Raw genomic sequence first — 25157 nt, forward strand, 5'->3', positions numbered from 1 at the left:
GTCAGCACCTGTCTCCCCAGGGTGATACCTTGTCAGCACTTGTCTCCCCAGGGTGATACCTTGTCAGCACCTGTCTCCCCAGGGTGATACCTTGTCAGCACCTGTCTCCCGATGGTGATACCTTGTCTGCACCTGTCTCCCCACTGTGACACCTTGCCTGCACCTGTCTCCCCAGGGTGATACCTTGTCAGCACTTGTCTCCCCAGGGTGATACCTTGTCAGCGCCTGTCTCCCCTGGGTGACACCTTGTCAGCGCCTGTCACCCCTTGGTGACACCTTGTCAGCGCCTGTCTCCCCTTGGTGACACCTTGTCAGCGCCTGCCACCCCTCGGTGACACCTTGTCAGCACCTGTCACCCCTCGGTGACACCTTGTCAGCACCTGTCTCCCCTGGTTGACACCTTTTCAGCGCCTGTCTCCCCTCGGTGACACCTAGTCAGCGCCTGTCTCCCCTCGGTGACACCTTGTCAGCACCTGTCTCCCCTCGGTGACACCTTGTCAGCGCCTGTCACCCCTCGGTGACACCTTGTCAGCACCTGTCTCCCCTGGGTGACACCTTGTCAGCGCCTGTCTCCCCTGGGTGACACCTTGTCAGCGCCTGTCTCCCCTGGGTGACACCTTGTCAGCGCCTGTCTCCCCTGGGTGACACCTTGTCAGCGCCTGTCTCCCCTGGGTGACACCTTGTCAGCGCCTGTCACCCCTCGGTGACACCTTGTCAGCGCCTGTCACCCCTCGGTGACACCTTGTCAGCGCCTGTCACCCCTCGGTGACACCTTGTCAGCGCCTGTCTCCCCTGGGTGACACCTTGTCAGCGCCTGTCTCCCCTGGGTGACATCTTGTCAGCGCCTGTCACCCCTCGGTAACACCTTGTCAGCGCCTGTCACCCCTCGGTGACACCTTGTCAGCGCCTGCCACCCCTGGCCGAGCCTTTCGCCATTACCTGTCTCCCTTGGATGACACCTTGTGCTCGAAGAAGTTCTTCTCCTCTGTTAAGAATTCCTGGAGCCGCGGTCCAAGTCCCAGCTCAGCTGCACTACTCAGCAGAGCCAGGAGCTTCTGCAGCATTTCATTCCGACGTACATCGAACATGACATCAGACTCCTTGTTCTCAACATCGCTTGGCTTCTCCTGCAGAGAAAAGGAACATAATGAGGTCACTAAACTATTGAGGTAAATAAGACTTGGACCGGTGAAAATGCATAACGAACACAAGGAGGGGGACTCAGTACTGCCAAGTGAGCACAGACTCTAACCCCAGAACCAGCATCTTCAGCACAGTGACCCGAGTACCAGCATCTTCTGCTCTGTGACCCCAGTACCAGCATCTTCAGCACAGTGACCCCAGTACCAGCATCTTCAGCACAGTGACCCCCACCAGCATCTTCAGCACAGTGACCCCCACCAGCATCTTCAGCACAGTGACCCCAATACCAGCATCTTCAGCACAGTGACCCCCACCAGCATCTTCAGCACAGTGACCCGAGTACCAGCATCTTCTGCTCTGTGACCCCAGTACCAGCATCTTCAGCACAGTGACCCCCACCAGCATCTTCAGCACAGTGACCCCCACCAGCATCTTCAGCACAGTGACCCCCACCAGCATCTTCAGCACAGTGACCACCACCAGCATCTTCAGCACAGTGACCACCCCACCAGCATCTTCAGCACAGTGACCACCACCAGCATCTTCAGCACAGTGACCCCAGTACCAGCATCTTCAGCACAGTGACCCCCACCAGCATCTTCAGCACAGTGACCCCCACCAGCATCTTCAGCACAGTGACCCCAGTACCAGCATCTTCAGCACAGTGACCCCAGTACCAGCATCTTCAGCACAGTGACCCCCACCAGCATCCTCAGCACAGTGACCCCCACCAGCATCTTCAGCACAGTGACCCGAGTACCAGCATCTTCAGCACAGTGACCCCCACCAGCATCTTCAGCACAGTGACCCCCACCAGCATCTTCAGCACAGTGACCCCCACCAGCATCTTCTGCTCTGTGACCCCAGTACCAGCATCTTCAGCACAGTGACCCCAGTACCAGCATCTTCAGCATCTTCAGCACAGTGACCTCCACCAGCATCTTCAGCACAGTGACCCCAGTACCAGCATCTTCAGCACAGTGACCCCCACCAGCATCTTCAGCACAGTGACCCCCACCAGCATCTTCAGCACAGTGACCCCCACCAGCATCTTCAGCACAGTGACCACCACCAGCATCTTCAGCACAGTGACCCCCACCAGCATCTTCAGCACAGTGACCCCCACCAGCATCTTCAGCACAGTGACCCGAGTACCAGCATCTTCAGCACAGTGACCCCCACCAGCATCTTCAGCACAGTGACCCCAATACCAGCATCTTCAGCACAGTGACCCCCACCAGCATCTTCAGCACAGTGACCCGAGTACCAGCATCTTCAGCACAGTGACCCCCACCAGCATCTTCTGCACAGTGACCCCAGTACCAGCATCTTCAGCACAGTGACCCCAATACCAGCATCTTCAGCACAGTGACCCCAATACCAGCATCTTCAGCACAGTGACCCCAATACCAGCATCTTCTGCTCTGTGACCCGAGTACCAGCATCTTCAGCACAGTGACCCCCACCAGCATCTTCAGCACAGTGACCCCCACCAGCATCTTCAGCACAGTGACCCCAGTACCAGCATCTTCAGCACAGTGACCCGAGTACCAGCATCTTCAGCACAGTGACCCCAGTACCAGCATCTTCAGCACAGTGACCTCCACCAGCATCTTCTGCACAGTGACCCCAGTACCAGCATCTTCAGCACAGTGACCCCCACCAGCATCTTCAGCACAGTGACCCCCACCAGCATCTTCAGCACAGTGACCCCAGTACCAGCATCTTCAGCACAGTGACCCCCACCAGCATCTTCAGCACAGTGACCTCCACCAGCATCTTCAGCACAGTGACCCGAGTACCAGCATCTTCAGCACAGTGACCCGAGTACCAGCATCTTCAGCACAGTGACCCCCACCAGCATCTTCAGCACAGTGACCCCAGTACCAGCATCTTCAGCAACCAGCATCTTCAGCACAGTGACCGCAGTACCAGCATCTTCAGCACAGTGACCCCAGTACCAGCATCTTCAGCACAGTGACCCCAATACCAGCATCTTCAGCACAGTGACCCCCACCAGCATCTTCAGCACAGTGACCCGAGTACCAGCATCTTCAGCACAGTGACCCCAGTACCAGCATCTTCAGCACAGTGACCCCCACCAGCATCTTTAGCACAGTGACCCCCACCAGCATCTTCAGCACAGTGACCCCAGTACCAGCATCTTCAGCACAGTGACCCCAGTACCAGCCTCTTCAGCACAGTGACCCCAGTACCAGCATCTTCAGCACAGTGACCCCCACCAGCATCTTCAGCACAGTGACCCCCACCAGCATCTTCAGCACAGTGACCCGAGTACCAGCATCTTCTGCACAGTGACCCCAGTACCAGCATCTTCAGCACAGTGACCCGAGTACCAGCATCTTCTGCACAGTGACCCCAGTACCAGCATCTTCAGCACAGTGACCCCCACCAGCATCTTCAGCACAGTGACCCCCACCAGCATCTTCAGCACAGTGACCCGAGTACCAGCATCTTCAGCACAGTGACCCCCACCAGCATCTTCAGCACAGTGACCCCAATACCAGCATCTTCAGCACAGTGACCCCAGTACCAGTATCTTCAGCACAGTGACCTCCACCAGCATCTTCAGCACAGTGACCCCAGTACCAGCATCTTCAGCACAGTGACCCCCACCGGCATCTTCATCACAGTGACCCCAGTACCAGCATCTTCAGCACAGTGACCCCAATACCAGCATCTTCAGCACAGTGACCCCCACCAGCATCTTCAGCACAGTGACCCCCACCAGCATCTTCAGCACAGTGACCCGAGTACCAGCATCTTCAGCACAGTGACCCCCACCAGCATCTTCGCTGTAACAATATCCCCAGCTGTGATGTTGGTACCAGCATCCTCAGCCACAGTACCAGCATCCTCAGCTGCGACCCCCTGTACCTTCAACCTAAACTGTGACCTCGGGTACCAGCATCCTCAGCCAGGGCTTCAGAACCAGCACCATCAGCTGTGATCTCAGCACCATCAGCACAGTGACCTCCCAACCAGCATCTTCAGTCATGACTGCAATCAGCATCCTAACCTGTGGCCTCAGTACCAGCATCGTAAGCTGTGACCTCAGTACCAGCATCCTCAGCTGTGACCCCCGTACCTTCATCCTAAGCTGTGACCTCAGTACCAGCATCCTCAGCTGTGACCCCCGTACCTTCATCCTAAGCTGTGACCTCAGTACCAGCATCCTCAGCTGTGACCCTCTGTACCTTCATTCTCAGCTGTGACCCCCTGTACCTTCATCCTAAGCTGTGACCCCATGTACCCGCATCCTAAGCTGTGACCTCAGTACCCGCATCCTCAGCTGTGACCTCTTTACCAGCATCCTCAGCTGTGACCCCCTGTACCTTCATCCTCAGCTGTGACACCCTGTACCTTCATCCTCAGCTGTGACCTCGGTACCAGCATCCTAAGCTGTGACCTCGGTACCAGCATCCTAAGCTGTGACCTCGGTACTAGCATCCTCAGCTGTGACCTCGGTACCAGCATCCTCAGCTGTGACCTCGGTACCAGCATCCTCAGCCAGGTCTTCAGTACTAGCACCATCAGCACAGTGACCTCCCTACCAGCATCTTCACTCATGACTGCAATCAGCATCCTAAGCTGTGACTTCGGTACCAACATCCTCAGCGGTGACCCCACGTACCTTCATCCTAAACTGTGACCTAGGTACCCTCATCCTAAGCTGTGACCCAGGACCCATCATCCTCAGCTGTGACCTCGGTACCAGCATCCTGAGCTGTAACCCCATGTGCCTTCATCCTAAACTGTGACCTCGGTACCAGCATCCTAAACTGTGACCTCGGTATCAGCATCCTAAGCTGTGACCTTTGTACCAGCATCCTAAGGTGTGACCTTGGTACCAGCATGCTAAGGTGTGACCTTGGTACCAGCATCCTAAGGTGTGACCTTGGTACCAGCATCCTAAGGTGTGACCTTGGTACCAGCATCCTCAGCTGTGACCCTTGTACCTACATCCTCAGCTGAGACCCCTGTACCTATATCCTCAGATGAGACCCTGGTATCGATAGTTGTGACCCGTGTACCAGCAGGCTGATCTCTGACTCCTACACCCTGCTCACTCCAGTATCACCGTATTTGTAGTTGTGACTCCATTGCTCAGAGTTGTCTGCTGTGAACCCCATTATCCCTGTTGCCATAGTCCCTTGATGCCCAGCAGTGAAGCCCATTATACAGAATACATTACTGTGACCTAGAACCCACCATGCTGGGCTCCAGCCCAAAGGCACCCTAGTGCCTAGAATCTACCTCGGTTCGCTTATAGCGAGTGAGAGAGGCGCTTTACCAGCAGGACGTCTTTCAGCGCAGCTGCCGCCTGGCCCAGGATCCTCTCAACTGTCTCCATTTTATTATGTTCCTGCTGCAGCTCGGCGCTTATGCTCTCTCCCTCTGACACGTGTTTCGCCACCTCTCTCTCCAGGTCAATGACTCGTTCTCTGTAAGAAAGGAGCAATGGTGAGCGAGGGTGGCCTGCAGCACCGGAATAATCACAAGATTGGCTAACAGCACAAGTGAGTGTGAAGAGAAAGGATTGGCTGAGTGCACAAGTGAATGTGGGGAGAGTCAGAGGATTGGCTGAGTGCACAAGTGAATGTCGGGAGAGTCAGAGGATTGGCTGAGTGCACAAGTGAATGTGGGGAGAGTCAGAGGATTGGCTGAGTGCACAAGTGAATGTGGGGAGAGTCAGAGGATTGACTGAGTGCACAAGTGCCTGTCTGTGCACTCCACAGCCTGTGGGTGCTCTGTGCCTGTGGCCCTCAATGGAAGACCCTGTGCCTGTGCCCCTCGGTGGAAGACCCTGTGCCGATCGGTGGAAGACCCTGTGCCCCTCGGCGGAAGACCCTGTGCCCCTCGGCGGAAGACCCTGTGCCCCTCAGCGGAAGACCCTGTGGCCCTTGGCGGAAGACCCTGTGCCTGTGGCCCTTGGCAGAAGACTTTGTGCCCTCAGTGGAGCCCTGTGCCTGTGGCCCTCAGTTGAAGTCTCTGTGCCTGTGGCCCTCAGTTGAAGACTCTGTGCCTGTGGCCCTCAATTGAAGACTCTGTGCCTGTGCCCCTCAATTGAAGACTCTGTGCCTGTGCCCCTCAGCGGAAGACCCTGTGCCCCTCAGCGGAAGACCCTGTGCCCCTCAGCAGAAGACCCTGTGCATGTGGCCCTTGGCGGAAGACTTTGTGCCCTCAGTGGAGCCCTGTGCCTGTGGCCCTCAGTTGAAGTCTCTGTGCCTGTGGCCCTCAGTTGAAGACTCTGTGCCTGTGGCCCTCAATTGAAGACTCTGTGCCTGTGGCCCTCGGTGGAAGACCCTGTGCCCCCCTCGGTGGAAGACCCTGTGCCCCCCTCGGTGGAAGACCCTGTGCCCCCCTCGGCGGAAGACATTGTGCCCCCCTCGGCGGAAGACATTGTGCCCCCCTCGGCGGAAGACCCTGTGCCCTCCTCGGCGGAAGACCCTGTGCCCCCCTCGGTGGAAGACCCTGTGCCCCCCTCGTGGAAGACCCTGTGCCCCCCTCGGTGGAAGCCCTGTGCCCCCCTCGGTGGAAGCCCTGTGCCCCTCGGCAGAAGACCCTGTGCCCCTCGGCGGAAGAACCTGTGCCCCTCGGTGGAAGAACCTGTGCCCCTCGGCGGAAGACCCTGTGCCCCTCGGCGGAAGACCCTGTGCCTGTGCCCCTCGGCGGAAGACCCTGTGCCTGTGGCCCTCAGCGGAGGACCCTGTGCCTGTGGCCCTCAGCGGAGGACCCTGTGCCTGTGGCCCTCAGCGGAGGACCCTGTGCCTGTGGCCCTCAGCGGAGGACACTGTGCCTGTGGCCCTCAGTGGAGGACCCTGTGCCTGTGGCCCTCATTGGAGGACCCTGTGCCAGTAGATCACAGTTGAAGACCCTGTGGCCCTCATTGGGAGACCCTGTGCCAGTGGCCCTCAGTGGAAGGCCCTGTGCCTGTGCCCTCAGATGAAGGCCCTGTGCCCGTGGCCTATGATGGAAGAAGAGGGAGATGAATGCAGTAGAGCGGAAGTGAGTAGGATCCTGAGTAAAGGGACCAAGAGCAAAGCCCACAGCACTGAGGCAGAAAGCCGCCCAAGAAGCACAGTGTCCTGTTGGCCCAGGGACAGGCAGAGCGTTGAGCATGCACTTATGTGGACCCTCCAATACAATCCATGACTGCAGGAGTTTTATCGCCTCCTTTACACATCTGTCTAGAGATGTTCTCCCTCTACATGCTGGGCCTGGGGATGGTGTATGCTTGCCGTGGCCTCTTACCCTGATCCAAGAACTGTTGGACCTCTATCTAGCCCTGAGAGCTCTGAAAATACCTGTATCTGAATCAGCGATGAACCCTAACCCTAGATCTCCTCTTCCACACTTCGGTGTACCAGGTGACAAGTGGCGGCTGGATCATGAGGGCGTGCGGCCCAAAGGTGACTGCTAGGAGCCTAAGGAAGGATGTCATGAGCACTACACAGTGGCCTGAAGCCTGGGCAACTATTCCCCTAAAACCAGGTTCAGATGGAGAAGAGCTGCAAGCAAGGTGTAATAGGCATTACTAAAGGAATGTACAGCAGAGCCCCAAGGAAAGGGTCTGATAGTTCATAAATCAGAAACCTTGAAAAAGTGGTTTGACCAAGAAGCACAAGTTGGTTGTAGCTGGGTATCCTAGTGCCTGATTTCTTGACAAGTTCAAGTCAGAGAGGAGAGTCAAAGAGAAGAGGCAGAGAGGAAAGTCAGAGTGACCAGTCAGCGAGGAGGGTCAGGGAGCAGAGTCAGGGAGGGAGGACAGTCAGGGAGGAGAGCTCGGGTGAAGAATCAGAGAGAAGGGGCAGAGAGGAGAGCTCGGGAGAAGAATCAGAGAGAAGGGGCAGAGAGGAGAGCTCAGGAAGAGAGTCAGAGAGGGAGGAGAGAGTCAGAGAGGGAGGAGAGAGTCAGAGAGGAAGGAGAGAGTCAGAGAGGAAGGAGAGAGTCAGGGAGGAAGGAGAGAGTCAGGGAGGAAGGAGAGAGTCAGGGAGGAAGGAGAGAGTCAGGGAGGAGACTCAGAGTGACCAGTCAGGGTGGGGAGTCAGGGTGGGGAGTCAGGGTGGGGAGTCAGGGTGGGGAGGGGAGTCGAGGAGTAGTCTAAGAGTGACCAGTCAGCGAGGAGAGTCACAGAGAAGGGTAAGGGAGGAGAGTCAGAGAGGGGAGGAGATTCAGGAAGGAGAGTCAGGGAGGAGAGTCACAGAGGAGGGTCAGGGAGGAGAGTCACAGAGGAGGGTCAGGGAGGAGAGTCACAGAAGAGGGTGAGGGAGGAGAGTCAAAGAGGAGAGTCGGGAAGGAGAACCAGTGAGAAGAGTCAGAGAGCAGTAAAGAGGGAAGTCGGGAGGAGAGTCAAAGAGGAGAGACCCTCAAATTCAGTTTTCTCCATCTTGGAATGGAGGAAAATAGCCATTTAGGTTTAGGGCAGTGACCCTTCCCACAGGAAGTGGTCACTATAGTGGATTTAGCCACCCATTGGACACTACCAGGTTCTCCCTAAAATGCCCACTAAAAGGACAAAGAAGACGACAGCCGCAAAGAAGACCACAGCAAGAGAATTGAGGACCTACTGCATCAGAAGAGGGGCCAAGACACTGCCTGCTGCATTTGTTTCCCAAGAATCGCCGATGCGGAGGAGCTGACCACGGGACTGACCTCAAAATACCCCGAGGACCTCCAGGCTTCACAAATAGCCCGAGATTTCCTTCCTGAGTGGAGGCACCACTCAAGAAAGCAGCAAGAACCAACAAGCCAGTAAGGGTCACTTCACTGACCGGCCAATATCTCGCAACCGGAAGTCACAGCCAGACACGACAACACATCAAACAACAGCCCGGATGTGACCTACAAGTGTGCCACCTTTGGTGACACTGCGCCCTCCAGTGGCTGAGTACAGTCAATGCCCCAGGTACTGGCCAGTGCATGTCGGACTCTAAGAAAACCAGCTCCCCCAGAGGTGCAACTGGACCAGGAGGAAGCCCCAGTCGAGGGACTTCAGGAACACTCTGGACTTCCCACCAGAGTGCCACCGTTGTCCTGTGAGCCGCCCTAAAGAACATTACCTCCCGCTCCAAAGGGCTCCATTGCGCACAGCTCCTGGATCACCAACTCGCCCTGCACCCAGCTGCCATGTGCCCTGCAACAAGGAAGCAGCTCTGCTCCACGTGTCCCTGACCCCTTGCAACCTCGACATCCCAAGGAGACCCCAAGGCACCACATTTAAATCTGCAAACCATCTCCTTTTCAAGGTGGCACGTCCAAGTCATCCTGTGGCAAGAGACTTTCCAGCTCTACTCCCGCCAGAACGGGGAGTCTCCTGAGGCTCTCAGGCTGGCACAGTGTGCCCACCGACTGCTTCGAACATCCTGCAAATGAAGAGACTGATAACCCAACTGTACGATTTTAATGCATGTTTAAAAGTGACTGCCTATTGATTCCTTTGGTGCGTAATTATGCACAGAAAGACTAACTTTATTAAAACTTTGAAAAATCATACCTCAAAAAGTACTTAATGTATCTTGACCATCTTGGTCTTGGAAATTATATAAAAATCTGAAGTATTTTTACAAAAATTGGCCTCGAGTTATTCCTTGAGTGTGTGTGTGTGGGGTGCATGATTGATGCTGTGAGTTCAACAAATGCTTAGCACTCCTCCAAGATCAGCCTAACTGCTCGACCAAGCTACCTCAGAAATTGGAGCATTAGGTGGGCCAGTATGAAAGAGACAACCCCAAAGATGAAGTAAATGATGATGATGCATCTGTGATGGATGAAGGTCCTGTGGAGAATAGGGATGAGGTTAGCTCCTCTTCCCTTAGCAGCTCTAGAGCATCCACAGAGACAGACCTGGATATTGCCAGGCTGACCAAGAGGATGGCCTTAGAGAGTCTGCTCTTGGAAACAGAGAAAAGAGTTGGGCTTTAGACCCATCTCTTGTGGCAGCATTCAAGTGTTGAAGGAAAAAGCGTTCAACATTAAACTCCCAAAAGGAGTTATTCCTCCCTTCACTCAAAGGGGATGATATAGTAAAATGGTTTTCTGCCTTTGAAAGAGCCTGCATTGGGTGGGGAATTGAAAAGAAACATTGGGGCACACTGATGTGGGAGTTATTCTCAGGAAAGTGCAGGGATAGACTCCTGACACTGGATGAGGCCGATTCTAAATCCTATGACCTCATGAAGGGTATCCTGATTGAGGGCTTTGGATGTACAACTGAAGAGTACGGAATAAAGTTCAGGGAAGCTCAAAAATCCCAGAGCCAGACCTGGGTAGACTTTGTGGACTATTCAGTAAAAATGCTGGGTGGTTGGTTAGCTGGGAACAAGGTACAAGACTATGATGGGCTGTATAATCTGTTTATGAAAGAGCATCTGTTGAGTAATTGTTCCAATGATAGACAACATCAACATCTGGTAGACTTGGGCCCTCCTTTCCCTCAAGAGTTGGGGAGGAAGGCAGACAATTGGGTCAAGGCAAGGGTGACCAAAACTACCAGTGGTGGGGAAGACCAAAAGAAAGAGACCAAAAAGATCCCCCCCACCCCAGGGAAAGATGGGAGCCAGGGTAAAAATAACAAAGTCTTCGCAAGTCCCCCAAAAATCTGCTCAGGAGGGTGGACCCAGAGACTACTCACAGTCCAGGGGTGGGTACAAAGGGAAACACTTTGACCCCAGGAAGGCTTGGTGCCAAGACTGCAAAACCAAAAGGGCACCAAACTGGAAACATTTTGGCCCATATTTATACTTTTTGACGCTAAACTGCGCTAACGCAGTTTAGCGTCAAAAAATTTAGCGCCGTCTAACGCCATTCCGAAGCGCCATGCGGGCGCCGTATTTATGGAATGGCGTTAGCCGGCGCAAGCAGACCGGCGCTGCCTGGTGTGCGTGGAAAAAAACCACGTAGACCAGGCAGCGCCGGCGTAGGGGGTAAATGGCGCTAGGGCGTCTTAAAATGGCGCAAGTCGGGTTGACGCTAAAAAATCGTCTTAACCCGATTTGCGCCATTTTTTCGACGCCCAGACGCCATTTAAATGACTCCTGTCTTAGTAAAGACAGGAGTCATGCCCCCTTGCCCAATGGCCATGCCCAGGGGACTTATGTCCCCTGGGCATGGTCATTGGGCATAGTGGCATGTAGGGGGGCACAAATAAGGCCCCCCTATGCCACCCAAAAAAAATTGAAAAATATAAAAAATTATACTTACGTGAACTTACCTGAATGTCCCTGGGGTGGGTCCCTCCATCCTTGGGTGTCCTCCTGGGGTGGGCAGGGGTGGCAGGGGGGGTTCCTGGGGGCAGGGGAGGGCACCTGTGGGCTCATTTTGAGCCCACAGGCCCCTTAACGCCTACCCTGACCCAGGCGTTAAAAAGTGGCGCAAATGCGGGGTTTTTTGACCCGCCACCTCCCGGGCGTGATTTTTGCCCGGGAGTATAAATACGACGCATTTGCGTCGCCGTCATTTTTTTAGACGGGAACGCCTTCCTTGCATCTCATTAACGCAAGGAAGGCGTTCACGCTAAAAAAATGACGCTCTTTGCCCATACTTTGGCGCTAGACGCGTCTAACGCCAAAGTATAAATATGGCGTTAGTTTTGCGCCGAATTTGCGTCGAAAAAAACGACGCTAATTCGGCGCAAACGGAGTATAAATACGGGCCTTTGTTTTTACAGCCAACCTGCACTAAATGCAGTTGCCAATATCCAGATGGGGTCAGAGGTGCGGCCTGACCATGTCGGTGTCCCCACAGAGGCAACATTAGTAACTGAGATGGGGTAGAATTATCCTGTGCTGCCTGGCCAAGTAATATGCAACAATACAGGCAGCACCATTAGATTAATGGGGAAAAGATAGAAGCACTGAGGGACACAGGGGCTAGTATCACTATGGCAACTCAGCACCTGGTCCACTCAAATCTGTTCCTGGTAGGGAAGTCTTGTCCTGTCACCAATGCTGACAATAAAACAAAGTTCCATACCATGGCTATGGTAACCTTTGAATGGGAGGGGGATAGTAGGGCAGAAAAAATGGTTGTGTCCTCATACATCCCTGTAGATAGCCTGCTCGGAAATGACCTGGAACTTCCCCCTTGGGTGAAGCAGAACTAAAGACCCATGCAGCAATGCTAGGGATCCCGGAGTCAGCATGTGCCAAGACAAGTGCACAGAGCAAACTGCAGAGAGAAAAAAGAGCTGGATCCTGAAATAGTGGACCAGCCTCCCAGGAAGAAAAGGCATTAAGACTGGGGGACCAGCTTCAAAACAAATCACCAGACAGGACTTCTCTTCTCAGGAAGAAAGGCACCCACCTTAGAGGGAACTGAGCCTGAAGAGCTTGGGCCTTACCACCCAAAGCTCTTGGGCCCAGGGGGGCCCTCTAGGGAAGATCTGTGTCAGGGACAGATGACCTGCCCCACTCTCTCTTGAAGGCTTGAGACAGCAAGCTGCTCAGGAGGAGTTAGGAAATGTCAGTGGTACCCACAGGGTCCATTGGGAGGAGCGTTCCTGTACACTGAGGCAGGAGACCTCAAACCTGGTGCAACAAGGAGGATGGTAGTGCCCCAGAAGTTCGGATAATTTCTTCTCACTCTAGACCATGACATTCCCCTAGCAGGACACCTGGACCAAAACAAAACCTGGAGTCAGTTAGTTAACCACTTGTACTGGCCAGGTATTTCCCAAAAAGTGAAGGACTTTTGTCAGTCCTGCCCCACCTGCCAGGCTAATGGCAAAGCAAGTGGGCACTTAAAGGTCACTTCCAGTGCTTGGGGTACCCTTTGAAAGGTTAGGGGTCGACATAGTTGGCCCCCTTGACCCTAAAACAGCATCAGGACACAGATACATACTGGTGGTAGTGGATCATTCCACTAGGTATCCTGAAGCTGTATCCCTAAGGACCATTACTGCCCCTGCAGTTGCAAAAGCCCTCCTGGGTAGCTTCAACGGGGTAGGGTTCCCTAAGGAGGTAGTATCAGACAGAGGGTCAAACTTCACGTCTGCATACTTGAAACACATGGCAGGAATGTGGAGTGACTTATAAATTCACTACCCCATACCATCCACAAACCAATGGGCTGGTAGAAATTTTCAACCTGACCCTAAAAGGCATGATTGGGGGACTCCCTGAAAAACTCAGAAGGAGATGGGATGTCCTACTTCCTTGCCTACAGGGAAGTGCCCCAAAAGGGAGTGGATTATTCTCCATATGAGCTTTTGTTTGGGCACCCTGTTGGGGGACCTCTAAGTCTAGTTAGGGAAGGCTGGGAGAAGCCTCTCAAAGAGCCCAAACAGGACATTGTGGTCTATGTGCTTGGCCTACGTTTAAGAAATGCCTGATTGCATGGAAAAAGCCAGCAAACATCTTCAGGCCAGCAAGGAGCTCCAAAAGCTCTGGTATGACCAAAAAGCTGCTATGGTGGAGTTCCAACCAGGGCAGAAAGTTTGGGTGTTGAAGCCTGTTGCTCCAAGGGCCCTCCAGGACAAATGGTCTGGGCCCTATCCCATACTTGAAAGAAAAGGGGAGGTCACTTACTTAGTTGACCTAGGCAGTTGCAAAAACCCCATAAGAATCATTCATGTCAACCACCTAAAACCCTTTTTGCCTGGACCCCTGCACATTGTGCCTAGCTTTGCACACTACATAGAGGGCGAGCCTCCTACAAACGTCTGAACAGAAATTGGAAACTAAGGCTGGAAAAGTATTTTATTTTTAACAGAATGAAAAGTCTTGAAAGCATTCTTGCCTTGCATTTCAAGGAGCAGAGCAGCCAGAGAAGATTTATGCCCTGTGCGCAATGTCCTGAGTGCTGGCAGGGAAGGGCCCTACAGAGGGAGACTCAGGGGTATATTGTGGCTTTCGTGAGCAGTGAGCTAAACAACTGGGTTTTACTTTTGTAAAATAGGCTTATTTTAGGAGCCAGATGTAAACTAGGACAGCACTGGAATAAAGCCAAAACAAATGTCTGCAACATGGGAGGCGATGAGAGGAATGGGATGCTGCAATAAAACGCAGGCAGCTACCAGCCTAAAACACTCACAGTGACAGGGGAGCACCAAAGAAGTCACAAAAAAGTATGTCCCAGCAACAGATAGAACCAAAGTGGAATAGTACAGTAGTTGGTCACTGCTCTGAAACAGAAAGAGGAGGGAGAAAAAGGCAGAGCTGACCATTAGCGAGCAAGAATTTTTAAAGGACACTGCAACCAACAAATGAAATAATTTAATCCCAGAGTGTAAGTATACACCAGGTTGAATGTTTACACTCAACCTAAAAAGGGAATAGTTTAATACTAAGGTTTAGCGACATTCAGTACATGACAGTCTGGTGACACAGAGAGTGGCAACAGACTACCATAGTGAGAGATGCTTCCGAAGGGAATACAGTAGTGGTATGAGGTTTCAAGACAGCAGAGAGAATGGGTGAAATTTAGAGATGAGCATGGAAGAGGGGGAGGTTAGAGGTGAGCAGGGAAGAAGGGGAGGTTAGAGGTGAGCAGAGAAGAGGGGGAGGTTAGAGGTGAGCAGAGAAGAGGGGGAGGTTAGAGGTGAGCAGGGAAGAAGGGGAGGTTAGAGGTGAGCAGAGAAGAGGGGGAGGTTAGAGGTGATCAGAGAAGAGGGGGAGGTTAGAGGTGAGCAGAGAAGAGGGGGAGGTTAGAGGTGAGCAGAGAAGAGGGGGAGGTTAGAGGTGAGCAGGGAAGAGGGGGAGGTTAGATGTGAGCAGGGAAGAGGGGGAGGTTAGAGGTGAGCAGGGAAGAGGGGGAGGTTAGAGGTGAGCAGGGAAGAGGGGGAGGTTAGAGGTGAGCAGGGAAGAGGGGGAGGTTAGAGGTGAGCAGGGAAGAGGGGGAGGTTAGAGGTGAGCAGGGAAGAGGGGGAGGTTAGAGGTGAGCAGAGAAGAGGGGGAGGTTAGAGGTGAGGAGGAAAGAGGGGGAAGTTAGAGGTGAGGAGGAAAGAGGGGGAGGTTAGAGGTGAGGAGGAAAGAGGGGGAGGTTAGAGGTGAGGAGGAAAGAGGGGGAGGTTAGAGGTGGGGAGGTTAGAGATGAGCAGGGAAGAGGGGGAGGTTAGAGGTGAGCAGGTAAGAGGGGAGGTTAGAGGTGAGCAGAGAAGAGGGGGAGGTTAGAGGTGAGCAGGGAAGAGGGGAGGTTAGAGGTGAGCAGGGAAGAGGGGAGGTTAGAGGTGAGCAGGGAAGAGGGGAGGTTAGAGGTGAGCAGGGAAGAGGGGAAGTTAGAGGTGAGCAGGGAAGAGGGGGAGGTTAGAGGTGAGCGATGAAGAGGGGGAGGTTAGAGGTGAGCAGGGAAGAGGGGGGTTATAGGTGAGCAGGGAAGAGGGGAAGGTTAGAGGTGAGCGGGGAAGAGGGGGGTTAGAGGTGAGCAGGGAAGAGGGGAAGGTTAGAGGTGAGCGGGGAAGAGGGGGAGGGTAGAGGTGAGCAGGGAAGAGGGGGAGGTTAGAGGTGAGCAGGGAAGAGCGGGAGGTTAGAGGTGAGCAGGGAAGAGGGGGAGGTTAGAGGTGAGCAGGGAAGAGGGGGAGGTTAGAGGTGAGCAGGGAAGAGGGGGGAGGTTAGAGGTGAGCAGAGAAGAGGGGGAGGTTAAAGGTGAGCAGGGAAGAGGGGAGGTTAGAGGTGAGCAGGGAAGAGGGGAGGTTAGAGGTGAGCAGGAAGAGGGGGAGGTTAGAGGTGAGCAGGGAAGAGGGGAGGTTAGAGGTGAGCAGGGAAGAGGGGGAGGTTAGAGGTGAGCAGGGAAGAGGGGAAGGTTAGAGATGAGCAGGGAAGAGGGGAGGTTAGAGGTGAGCGGGGAAGAGGGGGAGGGTAGAGGTGAGCGGGGAAGAGGGGAGGTTAGAGGTGAGCGGGGAAGAGGGGAGGTTAGAGGTGAGCAGGGAAGAGGGGAGGTTAGAGATGAGCGGGGAAAAGGGGGAGGTTAGAGATGAAAAGGGGGAGGTTAGAGATGAGAAGGGAAGAGGGGCAGGTTAGAGGTGAGTGGGGAAGAGGGGGAGGTTAGAGATGAGAAGGGAAGAGGGGAGGTTAGAGGTGAGAAGAGGGGGAGGTTAGAGATGAGAAGAGGGGGAGGTTAGAGGTGAGAAGAGGGGGAGGTTAGAGGTGAGCAGGGAAGAGAGGGAGGTTAGAGATGAGGAGGGAAGAGGGTCCGGTTAGAGGGGAGGTTAGAGGTAAGCAGGGAAGAGGAGGAGGAGGTTAGAAGAGAAGAGAGGGCAGGTTAGAGGTGAGCAGAGAAGATGGGAGGTTAGAGGTGAGCGGGGAAGAGGAGAGGTTAGAGGTGAGCGGGGAAGAAGAGGAGGTTAGAGGTGAGAGGGGAAGAGAGGGAGGTTAGAGATGAGGAGGGAAGAGGAGGAGGTTAGAGGTGAGCAGAGAAGAGAGGGCAGGTTAGAGTTGAGCAGGGAAGAGGGAGGGTTATAGGTGAGAAGATGGAGGGTTAGAGGTGAGCAGAGAAGATGGGAGGTTAGAGATGAGGAGGGAAGAGGGGCAGGGTAGAGATGAGGAGGGAAGAGGGGCAGGGTAGAGGTGAGCAGGGAAGAGGGGGCTTGTTAGAGGTGAGCAGAGAAGAGGGAAGGTTAAAGGTGAGCAGGGAAGAGATGAGGTTAGAGGTGAGCAGGGAAGAGAGGGCAGGTTGAAGGTGAGCAGGGAAGGGGGTTAGAGGTGAGCAGAGAAGAGGGGAGGTTAGAGATGAGGAGGGAAGAGGGGAGGTTAGAGGTAAGCAGGGAAGAGGAGGAGGTTAGAGGTGAGCACAGAAGAGAGGGCAGGTTAGAGGTGAGCAGGGAAGAGGGGGGTTAGAGGTGAGCAGGGAAGAGGGGGAGGTTAGAGGTGAGAAGAGAGGGCAGGTTAGAGGTGAGCAGGGAAGAGGGTAGGTTAGAGGTGAGCAGAGAAGAGAGGGCAGGTTAGAGGTGAGCAGGGAAGAGGAAGCTTGTTAGAGGTGAGCAGGGAAGAGGAGGAGGTTAGAGGTGAGCAGAGAAGAGAGGGCAGGTTAAAGGTGAGCAGGGAAGAGGGTATTGTTTAGAAGCAGCCAGCGATGTAGGTGAGGTTCCAGTTTACCAGGACAGAAGGGACAGTTTAGAACTGAGCAAGTTTGCAGAGGTGAACAGATTTGTAAAGCGTCCTACAGGTGATGAGAAAGGCGAAGGACTGTTAAGTGGTGAATAGGGAGGAAAGGATACTTTAGGGTGAGCTGGTTGGTGAAGCAGTGCTTTTACCTGAGCGATTTGTTCTCGCCTTGCAGAATTTTGAAGCCTTTCTCCAGTCTCTTCAGCTCCTGTTCATTTTGCAGAGCATCTTCCATTAACGTCTCCATATGTTGGCATTTATCTGTCAACATCCGGATCACCTGGCAACAACATATGAAGGTATGACTGACCATTCATGCACCTACCACCAGCAGGGAAAGAGGTTGGTGATGGACCATTCATACACCTACCACCAGCGGGGAAAGAGGCTGGGCATGGACCATTCATATATCTACCAGCTGTAAGAATAGAGGCTGGTGATGGACCATTCATGCATTTACCACCAGCAGGGAAAGAGGCTGGTCATGGACCATTCATGCACCTACCACCAGCGGAGAAAGAGGCTGATCATGGACCATTCATGCATCAACCACCAGTGAGAACAGAGGCTGGTCATGGATCATTCATGCATCTACCACCAGTGAAGAAAGAGGTTGGTGATGGGCTATTCATATATCTACCACTTGTGAGAATAGAGGCTGGTGATGGACCTTTCATGCATCTACCACCAGCAGGGAAAGAGGCTGGTCATGGACCATTCATGCACCTACCACCAGGGGGGAAAGAGGCTGGTCATGGACCATTCATGCACCTACCACCAGGGGGGAAAGAGGCTGGTCATGGATCATTCATGCATCTACCACCAGTGAAGAAAGAGGTTGGTGATGGGCTATTCATATATCTACCACTTGTGAGAATAGAGGCTGGTGATGGACCTTTCATGCATCTACCACCAGCAGGGAAAGAGGCTGGTCATGGACCATTCATGCACCTACCACCAGGGGGGAAAGAGGCTGGTCATGGACCATTCATGCACCTACCACCAGGGGGGAAAGAGGCTGGTCATGGATCATTCATGCATCTACCACCAGTGAAGAAAGAGGTTGGTGATGGGCTATTCATATATCTACCACTTGTGAGAATAGAGGCTGGTGATGGACCTTTCATGCATCTACCACCAGTGAGAACATAGGCTGGTCATGGACCACTCCTGCACCTCCCACTAGCGAGGAAAGAGGCTGGTCATGGACCATTCATGCATCTACCACCAGTGGAAAAAGAGGCTGATCATGAACCATTTATGCACCTACCAAAAGCAAGGAAAGAGGTTAGTCATGGACCATTCATGCATCTACCACCAGTGAGGAAAGAGGTGGGTCATCATGCATATACCACCAGTGAGGAAGTGTCATGGACCATTCAGGTGCCTACAGCGCTCACAATCAGACATTAGCATGGTTACCGGAGGCAGTGACCAGCATATGGGTCACGGTGGCTGGTGGTTAGCAGTCCCATGGAGTGGGGACATGCAAGGGTCTGATGACTGTAGAAAGGGGTAGGAACTGCAGCAGGAAAAGTGGATCCCATTGGAGTCTTTACCTGCTACAACCCCTGACAGTCACTGAATCTACATTGAGAAAAGAAGTGGCTATACGTAGAAAAGTTGGCACCCACAAAAAACAAGAAGGGTTTCCTAATCCAAGATGGTATTAGAAATCCATAAATGGTGATACCATGCATTCACTATCTGAGAACCACAAATACCAAGAGACAGATTGCATGGACCATCTGAGAACCTGCAAATACCAAGAGAGATGAAGTGCATGGACCATCTGGGAACCTACAAATACCAAGAGAGACGAAGTGCATGGACCATCTGAGAACCTACAAATACCAAGAGAGATGAAGTGCATGGACCATCTGGGAACCTACAAATACCAAGAGAGACGAAGTGCATGGACCATCTGGGAACCTACAAATACCAAGAGAGACGAAGTGCATGGACCATCTGAGAACCTACAAATACAAAGGGAAACAAAGTGCACGGACCATCTGGGAACCTATAAATACCAAGAGACAGACTGCATGGACCATCTGAGAACATACAAATACCAAGAGAGAGACGGAGTGCATGGACCATCTGAGAACCTACAAATACCAAGAGACACAAAGTGCATGGACCATCTGAGAACCTACATATACCAAGAGACGGAGTGCATGGACCATCTGTCAGCCTACACATACCAAGAGAAAGAGTGTAGGAAAGTACCCTCTTTCTTGGCATGGTTACCCCCCTTTTGCTTCCTGATGTCAGTGTATTTGACTGTGTTCACTGGGATCCTGCTAACCAACCCAAGTGATTACGCTCTCTCTCACAAAACTCTGTATTTCATCCCACAATTGGCATACTGGTGCCCCCATGTAAGCCCCTAGTATATGGTAAACAGGGCATTGGGGTTCCAGTGAACCCCTATGGGCTGCAGCAGTTATTCTACCACCCATAGGGAGCCCGTGCAAAGGGTTCTGCAGGCCTGCCAATACAGTCTGCGTGTAACAGGTGTATGCACCCGTTTTCACTACGGGCCACTACACCAGGTCACCGTAAGTCACCCCTATGGTAGGCCCTCTCAGCACAGAGGGCAGGGTACATGTACCTGTGTGTGAGGGCAACCCTGCACTAGAAGAGGGACCCCCACAAACTCCAGACCCATTTTTCTGGACTTTGTGAGTGTGCAGGACTCAGTGAGGTCACTACCTATGTCCAGCTACATAATAGTAACTCCGAACCTGGGCAAGTTTGGTATCAAATATGTCAGAATCATACCCCAATACTTTTGCAAGTATTGGTTGAATGATTCCAGAAGGATTCCTCTGCATCCCTCACTTCAACTTCTGACCAAAGAAACTGCATCTGGACTCTCCAGGACCCAACAATCTGCAACAAAGACAAAGACTTCGCATGCAACATTGTTTCCACAGCTCCTTCCAGCTTCTGCAACATTTCCCCGGTTGTGCGTCCTCTGAGGACAGCCCATCTTCAGTCTGCACAGAGAGGAAGAAGGAATTTCCCTTGGAGAGAAGGAGTAACTCCCCTGCATCTGCAGGCACCAACAGGAACAATGACTGGCTGCGCGGATCCTCTCTCCTGCTGATCTGCATGGATCCTGCAAGACGGGTGGTGGTCGGAAGGGGTCCAGACACTCCTCTCTAGCTGTCCAACTTGGTTGGAGGTAAGCCCTTGCCTTCCCACGCTGGATAGTACCCCCGTGCACTGCGTCATTTGCAGCTGCCAAGGCTTGTTGGCACTCCTTCCAAGGGGTCTTCAGTCTTTGTGTAGCTCCAGCCCCTAGCACTCCTTCCTGCGATGCACAGCTACTTGAATGACTCTCCTGCGGCGTGGGGCTCCTTTTTGTAGTGCTGCATGGGCTCTATTTGCAGCTTCTGTGTCCTCGTCCTCAGAGACTCCTGTGCTTCTGTGGGCTCCCTGTGACGTTGAGGGCCCCCTCTGACTTTCCATCCTGGGTTGAGCCCTCCTGGGCCTTGCTGGTCCCCCGCAGCACCACTTTCCACCAACTGCAAGTTTTGCCTGTGCCAAGGTTTTTTGATGGAATCCAGACACGCAAATCTGACTGCAATCTTCCTACCGGTGTGGGACATCACCTGCATCCTCCAAGAACTCGTCTCCAACTCCAGGGCTGCAGTGCTGACTTTCTTTTCCCACCGTCGACCAACTCCAGCTATCTACAGCTTGGTGGTTAGGAGCTCCTACCCCCACTGGACTCTGCTGTGTCTTCTTGACTTGGTCCCCCCTTTCCACAGGTCTTCCTCTTCAGGAATCCACTGTTGGTTTCTTGCAGTCATCTCTAGATTTTGCAATTCTTTTCTTCTAAGTGGGTGTTCTGGGGAAATTCTAGTAATCTAATCCCGCTTTCCTGGTTGCTGTGGGGTGTTGTGGTACTTAGCTTTGTGCTTTCCTAGTACCCCCAGGGACCCTCTACACACTCCAATTACCTGGGTGGGGGCGACAGTCTCGCATTCCATTTTTTAGTATATGGTTTGTGCTCCTCCTAGATCCACTATTTTCTATAGTGTTTGACACTATTTACACTGTTTTCTAACTATTCCTATGCCTTTTTCTGACAACTAGTGTATATAATTTGTGTATTACTTACCTCCTAAGGGAGCATTGCTTCTGTAGTAATTTTGGTGTTGTGTTACCATAATAAAGTACCTTTATTTTTGTAACACTGGGTGTATTATTTCATGTGTGTAAGTGCTGTGTGACTACAGTGGTATTGCATGAGCTTTGCATGTCTCCTAGATAAGCCTTGGCTGCACAGCTACAGCTACCCCTAGACAGCCTGGCTTTCTAGACACTGCCTACACTTCACTAATAGGGGATACCTGGGTCTGGTATAAGGTGTAAGTACCTTAGGCACCCACCACACACCAGGCCAGCTTCCTACACAGTGCATGGACCATCTAAGAACCTACAAATACCATACGACGGGGCACATGGACCAGCTGAGAACCTACATATACCAAGAGAGACTGAGTGCATGGACCATCTGAGATCCTGCAAACACCAAGAGAGACGGAGAGCATAGACCATTTGTGAACCTACAAATACTGAGAGACGGAGTGCATGGACCATCTGAGAACCTACAAATACCAAGAGAGACGAAGTGCATGGACTATCTGAGATCCTGCTAACACCAAGAGATCAAGTGCTTGGACCGTCTGTGAACCTACAAAAACCAAGAGATGAAGTGCATGAACCATCTGAGATCTTACAAAAAAACTGAGATGGAGTGCATGGACCATGTGAAAAACTACAATTACCAAGAGATGGAGTGAATGGACCATCTGAGAACCTACAAATACCAAGAGAGACTGAGTGCATAGACCATCTGCGAACCTACAAATACCAAGAGAGAGAGTGCATGGGCCATCTGAGAACCTACAAATACCAAGAGAGAGAGTGCATGAACCATCTGAGAACCTACAAATACCAAGAGAGAGAGTGCATGGACCATCTGAGAACCTACAAATACCAAGAGAGACGGAGTGCATGGACCATCGGAGATCCTGCAAATACTGAGAGACGGAGTGCATGGACCATCTGAGAACCTAAAAAATACCAAGAGACGGAGTGCATAGACCATCTGAGATCCTGCAAACACCAAGAGATGAAGTGCATGGACCATTTGTGAACCTACAAAAACGAAGAGATGAAGTGCAGGAACCACCCGAGAACTTACAAAAAAACTGAGATGGAGTGCATGGACCATCTGAAAACCTACAAATACCAAGAGACGGAGTGCATGGAACACATAAGAACTGACAAATATCAAGAGACGGAGTGCATGGACCTTCTGAGAACCTACAAATACAAAGACAGTAAGCAAAGGAGTGCATTGACCACTTTGAGTCAGGGAGCGCATGGACCACTGTGAGCCAGGGAGCGCATGGACCACTGTGAACAAGGGAGTGCATGAACCACAGTGAGTGAGGGAGTGGATGGACCATCTGAGAACCTACACCCGCCAAGAGAGAGGGAGTGCATGGACCATCTGAGAGCCTACAAAGACCAAGACACAAGGAGTGCAATGACCATCTGGGAACCTACAACTACTGAGTGTGAGGGGATGGATAAGCCATCTGAGAACCTACAATCATTAGGAGTGATGGGGTGCTTGGACCATCTGAGAACCTGTAACACAGAGTGAGGGAGTGCATAAGCCATCTGAAAACCTACAACCACCCAGAGTGACAGAATGCATGGACCATCTGAGAACCTGCAATTAGTGAGAGTGAGAGAATGCATGGAACATCTAAGAACCTACAACCACCAAGAGTGAGGGGGTGCATTGACCATCTGAGAACCTACAACCACTGAGAGGGAATGAGTACATAACATTACACAGACCCTACAATCACTGGGACTGAGGGAGTGAATGGACTGTCAGGGAACGTACAACTGCCAAGAGTGAGGGTGCACATGGACTGAGAACCTATAACCAGCAATAATGAGGGAGAGCAAGTACCATCTGACAGCCTACAACTGCAAGACTGAGGGCTGCACATGGACCATCGACACATCTGCAACCAACAGAGCATTCAGGTATGCTCAACCGCCAGCGAGTGCAGGTAAATATTATGTAACACTTCCCTGGCAATAAGGATGGTTCTCTGGGATTTGTATCCACCAAAGGTGGACAGGAATATAATATCACCAGCTGACCTGAGGAGGGTCTCAGAACTCTTTAACCTTTTCATCCTTTGTACAGCAACAATGAACAACTTCCTGTTGGTCCGGACAAAACTGTTAATTTGTAAAAGGGTCTTTGGAACTCTAGCCAAGGAGCACCATTTTTGTTGAAGCTGGAAGTGGGACTGGTTAGGACGGCACCTAACTTTGAAATCAAAGGAAGTAGGAACTCATTGAACATATCCACAAAGGACAAGGTATTAAAAAAGGACCTCTACATAGGTCCCATCCCTTCGGTCTCTAAAGTGGGCCTCGCTCCCTTTGGACAGTACTGAAGCAGAAGTCTATTTTTACTCTGCCAGCTCCAGCACACTATTTTCTTCTCTGCACATGACTTCTCTTTTCTACCCCTGGTTCTTTTTCTTGCCAGTTATTTATGCCTCTTTTACTGTTTTTAGACATTCCAAATCTTGCTCTAGGTGTTTAAGGTTTGACACCAGTCTTTCACTTTGTAATGCTGGGTGCACAGGCTCTCAAAGAACAGGTACCTCCTCTTTCTGAGCACATTTGGCCTTTTCAGGTATTTTGGTGCTGAATCAAGAACTTAAAGCCAAGGCCTCCCAACGAGTTTTGTTTTTTTGTTCACAAAGGAGAAAAAGACAAGTAATTCCTCCTTTATATTTTTGTCCTTCTCTGGAACCTTTGCTCTTCCTAAGTTGAGTCTTAAGAGATTCTCCAAGTTGAACTATGTCAAGTCTGTGGATCCCAAGCCCCACATCCTGGCCACGAGAGCAACAACTGGAGACCCTGAAAGGAGGACAACCCCCACATACTAATCATGAGACCAACAGCTGGAGACCCTGAAGGAAGGACAACCCCCACATATCGGCCATGAGAACAAGTGCTGGAGCACCTGAAGGGAACACCAGCCCCACATCCTGATAAGTAACACTCCCTGGGTAGGAAGATCAAGGCTGGAGCCCCAGAAGTGAGGACAAGTGACACGCCCGAGCTATGAGACGGATGGATGGTAATCCCTTTCTTACCTTCTGGTTACTCAGGTTGGTCTTTACTAGCTCCTTCTCATTGTGCTCCAGTAGCTCTATCTGTCTGCGCTGCTGGGTCTGCACGTCCTTTAGGTGGTCATTCTCCTGGATTAGCTCCATGCTCTTTTCAGACATCTTGGCCAGCTGTGCGCAGATGGACACGTTCTCCCGGATGGTGCGCTTAGTTGTCTCTGCCATCTGATTGCTTGACACTTTCCGAAATTCTGCTGCCACCATGTTTACTCTCTGCACCGTCTCTTTCTTCAACCTGCAGCAAGACAGAAGGGTGGAACACCTTGTCAGACAAATATGGCCTCCCCTTGGGTACACTGGGCTCACTTAAGATATACAGAAGATGATCAAGTCACTTAAATAACACAGTCTACATACCACCAGTCACCTTGTATAACCACAGAGATCATCCATATGAAACTTTGCAGTCACAAATCCAGAATGCTCTCCCAGTACTCACATGTGCACCACTCATCCCAAGAGATGTGTTCCTCACACAGTGCATTAATACTGTTTCCAGACACTTGAAGCTGCTTCACTGAAAGTGCAAAAACTTAGCCCACCCAAAAGAGTCACCCTGTCTAGATTCCGTTACCTTCCTTCCAAGTCCCATAATCTCTGCCATCGCCACAGACTTCCTTACTTATGTTTACAAGTGTAGTCCGCTAACTTCAAAGCAGGTGACACTCAGAATGAACAAGTTAGGAATGCAGCTGCCTTTGCT

The 25157-nt window shown here is 52.1% G+C and overlaps 1 protein-coding gene across 1 annotated transcript in view; it reads right to left on the reverse strand.

Moving 5' to 3' along the window:
• The window catches only part of CFAP157 (cilia and flagella associated protein 157), a 134421-nt gene that overhangs the window by 16616 nt on the left and 92648 nt on the right, over positions 1 to 25157 (reverse strand). Inside the window, exons 4-7 of the mRNA XM_069236966.1 lie at positions 24422 to 24689; positions 17354 to 17484; positions 5459 to 5609; positions 940 to 1127 (exon numbers count right to left, since the gene is read on the reverse strand). Coding sequence (XP_069093067.1) covers positions 940 to 1127; positions 5459 to 5609; positions 17354 to 17484; positions 24422 to 24689 — 738 coding nt within the window. The remainder of the gene's footprint in view (positions 1 to 939; positions 1128 to 5458; positions 5610 to 17353; positions 17485 to 24421; positions 24690 to 25157) is intronic.

Source organism: Pleurodeles waltl, chromosome 6 (genome assembly GCF_031143425.1).
Source record: "Pleurodeles waltl isolate 20211129_DDA chromosome 6, aPleWal1.hap1.20221129, whole genome shotgun sequence".
NCBI lineage: Eukaryota > Metazoa > Chordata > Amphibia > Caudata > Salamandridae > Pleurodeles > Pleurodeles waltl.